This window comes from Gekko japonicus, unplaced genomic scaffold, assembly GCF_001447785.1.
Source record: "Gekko japonicus isolate JY-2015 unplaced genomic scaffold, Gekko_japonicus_V1.1 scaffold1955, whole genome shotgun sequence".
NCBI classification, from domain to species: Eukaryota; Metazoa; Chordata; class Lepidosauria; order Squamata; family Gekkonidae; genus Gekko; species Gekko japonicus.
Window position 1 is genome coordinate 254,146 of NW_015169232.1, and position 6,730 is coordinate 260,875.

The window sequence follows — 6,730 nt, forward strand, 5'->3', positions numbered from 1 at the left end:
CGGCAGCGCTGCCTCCCCCTCCTCCTCCTCCTCCCGGCCGCATCTCGCAGCTGCTGCTCGGCGGGCGGGTCTGGCTCCCGAGCGCTCCTCCAGCCGTCGCCCCTCGCCCAGACAGAGGAATGGCGAGGCCAGGCGGCCTCCCCGACGGCTCCAGTCCTCGGTGCACGTCGAAGGCGCCCGCCGTTGAAGTCGGCGGGCTCCCTTCGGGCGGCTTGGGGCTCCTGCAAGGGACCGGGGGGGGGGTACACGTTCCCCCTCCCGACCCCGTCTGTGGGGCTGTCATTTCAGGAGAGCTGGTCGGGTCTGGAATTAGCAGGGGGGGTCGGGGGGTCAGCTGGAGCCGGCTCGGGTCTCTTCCCGGCGAACCCGAGCTGCTCGGTTGCCTTCTCTTGATCAGGAAATCTGGAGTCCCCCAGGTGGTCTGCAGAGCAAGAGTGCTCCTGGGCATGTAGAGAGCTTTCCTGGTACTGCTGAATAGTTAGGGGGTCTTCTGTACAGGCGTTATCCAAAGAAACCAGTGGAACGCCACAACATACTGGATATTGTTAGGGAGCCGATACTGGGTTGACTTTGGGGCAAGAAATCATAAAGGTTGCCGTGTTCATGTGGTTTTTGTGTCCCCTTTCTCGATGGGGCCTGGCCACAGGAGGTCCCTTTCCCCAGCCTCAGCCAGATGCTTGGGCTGGGTGGCCTGGCCTGGTCGGTGCCCTCTGCCAGCACAAGGAAGATGCTCTTCGGGAGGGTTAGTGCTGCTAGTGAGGTTGGCTGGGAGCCTGACTAGGCTCAGGAAAAGAAGCGTACAGATTCCGATTGGCTTTAGAAGCATCCAAGCCCTCAGCCCAACGTCTGGGGGTCCAGAGGGGTGAAATCCAGCTTGCTGGAGTCTTGAAGGCAGCTGAGCATGGGTGTCTTTCTGTTGTCCTCCTCCCCCCTCTCGCTACTCTGGCCCTTCAGAAACCATCGTTCTCAGGGCTGCTGCATCCAGTTTACCCTCTAGTAGGAGCCACTGGTGAGCAGAAAGGGACGGAGGCCAGGGAGTGACTGGGCTGGATCAGATAGATCTTTGGCCTCGGGAGGTGTCTCGTGCAGCAAGATGCTTTCCCATGGTTGGAGTTCCCTGTCCCAGCTTGCTCCGTGGCTCTTCAGGCCTGTCAAGGCTACTGAGGCCTGCAGCAGAGGAAGGTGACCTCCCTTCGCCGTTACTCAAGGAGACACAGGCTTTTCCCTGGCCCCAATTATGTTTTTGGCACAGCATCCCTAGCTCTGTTTTCCTCTGTGTCTTGGGATCAGGAGCGCTGCTACTTCCCGGGGGAGGTTCACTGGACCTATGCAAGAGGGCTGCAGCACGAGCCCAGGCCCCCCAGGGAAGCTGTGCACACCCTTATTTTCACCCCGCCTTTCCACATGCTTATTATCATCCCACGTTTTCTCAAGAATCTCTTTGTGGCGTGCACAGTCTTTCCCTTCTCGTCGTCATGCTCCTGATAGCCCTGTGAGGTGGGCTGAAGAGTGTCCTGCTGAGGTGGCCACCTGGGCATTCTGAAGTCAGGGCTCCCCTCTTTTGATCGGGTACTCCAGCCTCTAGACTGCTTTGGCTTCTGGTTTGGGGTCTGAGCGCCTTTGTGAAAAAGAGACTCTTTTGCTGTATCGGAACATGGGACTGGGCAGGTCCCCCACCAATGGGCTTGGCTTCCGTTTCCTCCCCTGAGGACTTGAGAAGGGCCTGGATTCGGCCTCAGCTGCTGCTCCTGCCAGGGAGTAAACTGGATGCAGACAGCCTGCTCCTTCCAGATTGTACCAGATGGCAATCAGTGCTTCCAAAGCAGAAAGTCTACGCTTTTGTGTTAAAAATCCAGCATGCTGTAGATGTCATCAGTTTGCTGAATAATAGGCATATTTCTTTTTCTTTGTGCAGTCTGAAGGAATTTTCTCTTTGACCGGAACTGCAGTTATTTTGAGCTGTGTACTGTTCGCATTCTAGGAAGTGCTGTCTGTGGAGGGAAACCAGAATTTGGAGTTTAAAAGGACATCCTCCAGCTGTTTGGGTTTTAGGCATTTACTAGATGTCACCCTTCAAACATGAAGACCCAAAACTTGTTCGCTTTTCAAAAATAAAAAGTGTGGACTCTGGGGGAAGGGCAGCATTTTGTGGCAGATTGCCGAATTTTGCGATCTGTGCCAGCCCTTTCTGTTGCCTTCTGCAAGCTCTGTCGGGCCGGTACTGATCTCCCGGTTTAGCTGGCAGTCAGAACCTTTGATGTTGGGAAGGACGCCTGAGCCAGTATCAGGACTCTGGCTGATTCCTGGTTCCTCCTGTTGTGAATGGCCAGCTAAGGGGTGACGGGCAGGCCTCCCTCAGCCTTTTGGATCTCCTCCAGTGCCTTGCACTTCCTCTGGCTCTGACTGGATCCTTGCATCACTTGTGTCTTGCAGATTGTTTTAAATAATGTTATTGCAATGTCAGAATAAAAGAGGGTCATGTATCTATTTTTGCTTGCTTCATTTATATTCCACCTTTCTCCCCAGTGGCTTACATCATTCTCCAGTCCTCCATTTTACCCTTGCGACGACCCTGTGAGGTAGATTAGGCCAAGAGCGTGACTGTCCCATGGCAGACTGGGGATTCAAACCTGGGCCTCCCCTTTCCTAATCCAGTCGTTCAACCCCTGCACCATATGGGCTGAGCTAGAGGGTCCAGGTGGAAGAGCTTCTTGAAAGTATCCAACTCTTTTGGAGACAATTTAAGATGAATGAGCAGCTCCCCCCAATATTTTTGGCTGGCCAGCCTCCAGCCTCTTGTGGTATGCGGCATCTGTAACAGGGAACCCGCAATTTAACATTGGAGTATATATTTTCATCTTTGTTTTTCTCCGCTGTTTTCTTCTTTCTCTCTTTTTGTTCTCTTCTGAGAGAACTAAACAAACCAGTAGAAAGTCAGTCCTGCTTGGTACTTCAGCTTGTTTAAACCACCATTTATTTATTTTATTCAATTTATATTCCGCCCTCCCCGCAAGCGGGCTCAGGGCGGATCACAGTAAGACTCTAAAACACATAAATAGAATTTGACAACATAATTAAAAACAATTTAAAATAGCATAGATTTAAAAGAGAAAAATAAAACACAAAACAGGTCATACACTATCTCACTGTATACGTTATTTTCAAGCTAGCGCCATTGGGTCTCTGAGATCTTATTGATCCGGGCCACACTGAAGTAGTAGGCTTCAATTTCCGCAGGGGAGGCCAAGTTTTGCTTTGTTCTTTTGGACGCCCGCTGCCTCAGCCAGAGGCCTGGTGGAACAGCTCCATTTTACAGGCCCTGCGGAAGGGTAATAAGTCCTGCAGGGCCCTGATCTCAGATGGGAGCGTGTTCCACCAGGCTGGAACCAGGGCAGAAAAAGCCCTGGCCGAGGCTAAGCGGATGTCCCTTGGGCTGGGGACAACCAGCAGAGCACGTGGTTAGGTTAGAAGGAAGCATGCTGGGAATAATTAATACAGCGACGCAGTGATGGTTGCATCCACTGTAGGTGTAGCTGTCACTGCGTCAGGGCTTACAGCTGTGCACACTTCACCAGCAGTGTTCCCTCTAAGCTGAGTTAGTGTGAGCTAGCTCACAGTTTTTTAGCCTCTGGCTCACACATTTTTGTCTTAGCTCAGGAAGGAGGGCTCCAGAACAAATTAATTAATGCAGTAGCTGAATCGCTCGCTCACAACTTTAATGCCAGTAGCTCAGAAAGTAGAAATTTTGCTCACAAGACTCCACAGCTTAGAGGGAACATTGTTCACCAGTGTTCTGTGCTCCACACTCTTGTTACCAGAACAACCTTAAGTAGTGGCAGTGACTTGGACTCAGTGCTGGTGTCCAAACCACCAGCTTCATACAGGATAGCCAATGTGGCTGGCAGGCGCAACCTTCCACAGCTCTTCCAACGTCTCTCCACCCCCTTCCTAGTTCAGATTCCCCTAACCCCCAACTGGGCAAAGAGTTTCAGAGCAATATGTTTGTGGACGTGGACACTCATCAGAGAAAGGAGGATTTTGCTGCTTTGGAGACAATCTGGATGAGGAACTGTGTCCCCTATCAGAACAAGATTCACACAGACATCTACCCAGACACAGTAGCAATACAGACCACTGGATCAGGTGGGTTATATGTAGAACTTGGAGGAAGTACGAGTTGAAGCCCATGATTGGGGCCAGCATGCAGGGTGATGCCACTGTGTTGCACAGAGAGCAGGTGTGAGCACTTGCAGTGGGGGTGGGGGAGGTCTGGGAGCATCCCAGAAAGAAGCCGTAGGTGCCCCGGACCCAGTTGGTAGGGGACAGCGTGAAGGGTGGACGCCATTCCTGAGTTCTCAGCAATAATGATGCACCACTAGATCATTCCCACCCTAGCCCCACTTGAGCCAAGCTTCAGATAGAGTGAAATGAATCTTGCCAAATCAGCAGGTATATGGTAAGCCCAGGCTGAGGAGTGCTTCCCCCGCTACAAACCCACACTGCCAGGCAAAGAGGAAGTTTGGAATTGCTCCAGGATCTCTGTTGTCGTGAGTGCTAGGCAGAGGGCATCCTCTTGTATAGGGCTGAATACTTTTCTCAGGCCTTCTGCTCTCCATGTGTCCTTCCAGACTTCAGCATCTGCTTCTCCTTCGTAAGCACCCCCCTCTCCAAGCCCCCTCTCCAGCTCAACTTTTGAGCACACGGGTCCAAACACCCATTTCTAGCCAAGGAACTCATCTGAAATCTTAGCTACTTCCTCTTCTCACTGGCCTGAGTGCTCCGTTTTGGCCTGAGTGCTCTGTTTTGTACAGCTGTTTATGGCACAGTAGCCCCTTCTGGCCTGTAGAGTTTTAACACATTTACGGGGTGTGGTTTACATTCCGTAGCTAAGCTGCCTTGAGCCATTGCTTGGTTGGGGGAAGGGGGAGGTGGGAGTGTAGGTCTTTTAATAAATGTTCAAGCTGCTAGTCTGGCAGAGGAACAATCTTCTCTATGAGCTGCCCATGGAGGAGCTAAGAGAACTTCTCGCCTGGCTCACTGGCATGCTTGTGGACCAGAGATTACTCATTGCTAGGAATGAGACACTAAGGGCTCCATCTGCTTGTCCCCATCAGTCATTCCACATAATCTCCCAGTGATGTTGGGCTTCCCTGGAAGTCTTTATTTCTGTATTACAGGGTTGAGCACCCCATATTAGGCTTACCAAGTACCTACCTCGAATCGGCGGGGGACACATGGTTCTTGTCAGGAACATTCCCGTGTGGAAAACAAATGTGCCGCACCATGCCGTTGCCCAGACGTGATGCCAGTGTGCTGGCATCACGTCTGGGCTATGGGATGGTGCAGTGGTGTGTGTGTGTGTTATGCCGAGGGATGTTCCGGCCGGGAACCATGTGTCCCCTGCTGATTCAAAGGTAGGTACTTGGTAACCCTACCCCCATATAGTGGCATATGGTGTAGATCTGGGGAGCTAGAGTGGTGCAGTGGTTAGAGTATTGGGCTTGGATTTAGGAAACCTGGGTTGAATGCCAACTCTGCCGTGAAACTTTGATGAGGGACCAAAGAAGAAGAGGAGGAGGAGGAGGAGGAGATTGGATTTATACCCCACCCTTCACTACCGAAAGGTGTCTCAGAGGGGCTTACAAACTCATTTCCTTTCCCCTCCCCACAACAGACACCCTGTGAGGTAAGTGGGGCTGAGAGAACTCTTTTGAGAAGTGCTCTTTCAAGGACAGCTCTTATCAGAACTATGGCTTGCTCAAGGTCATCCAGCAGGTGCAAGTGGAGGAGTGGGAAATGAAACCCGGTTCTCCCAGATTAGAGTCCGCACACTTAACCACTACACCACACTGGCTCTTTAGGAAACCTGGTTTGAATGTCAACTCTGCCATGGAACTTTGATGAGTGACCTCAGGCCAGTTACACCCTGTTGGCCCAGCCTACCTCACAGGGTTGTTGTGAGGTTAAAATGGAGGAGAGAAGGACATGTCACTTTTCTTTTCTTTTTCCTTCTTTTTTTTTAAGCCCCTGGAGGGGATTTTTTAATTTTTTTATAATACTACACAAACTACAAAGAAAAAAAAGGGGGAGGAACTACAACTAGGGAGAAAGGAAAGTAGCCCACACTACTAAACACCCAAGAGTAGGAGATCATTACCCTGTTAAACTACAGTTAGTAATAAAAAAAGCTGTTAATAAACAATATACTTTGTGAGATCCTGGCTTTCTAAGCTTATGTGTTAGTTTATTACTTGTTATGAGAAGATCCCCAGAGCATCTCCTCCAGCTCGCTTCATAAAGGCAATTTTCAGAGTCCTTCTGCCTTTACATCTATGCTAATTCTCTCTAAAATCTTGATGGCTTCTTAGACATTCACTCGAAATTCTGCAGCCCAGTCTTCCTCTGTCTCCAAAGGGATAAAACCGCCGATCTTCAGCCTCTTCCTCTTTGGTCTCATCCTCAGGGCCCAGTGGCATCTCAAAGGCTTCTTGATCTTGGGGGCAGATTCAAACTCTTTTCTATCATCTGGGTATAAGATAACACTTTCTGAAGACACCTGCAAGGAAGGATTTAAGTCCTTGTAATTTTCTGTTTCTCTCATGCTTTTCCTCCTTGTCTCTTTGAGATCGCTGTTAGTTTTAGTGTCCATCTCTTTTGCTTTGACAGCCCTCTGTTCCATTTTTTTCTGCTATTGTTGCCAACTGCAGCTGCCGGGACACGAGTTGTTGAT

At 50.6% G+C, this 6,730-nt stretch overlaps 1 protein-coding gene across 1 annotated transcript in view; it reads left to right on the top strand.

Annotated features, from left to right (window-relative positions):
- LOC107114843 (MTSS1-like protein) overlaps nt 1-6,730 on the top strand; it is a gene marked incomplete at its 3' end in the record, with an annotated part of 101,278 nt that overhangs the window by 1,192 nt on the left and 93,356 nt on the right. Inside the window, exons 2-3 of the mRNA XM_015416442.1 lie at nt 3,953-4,143; nt 4,629-4,651. Of these exons, the coding sequence (XP_015271928.1) occupies nt 3,953-4,143; nt 4,629-4,651 (214 nt within the window). The remainder of the gene's footprint in view (nt 1-3,952; nt 4,144-4,628; nt 4,652-6,730) is intronic.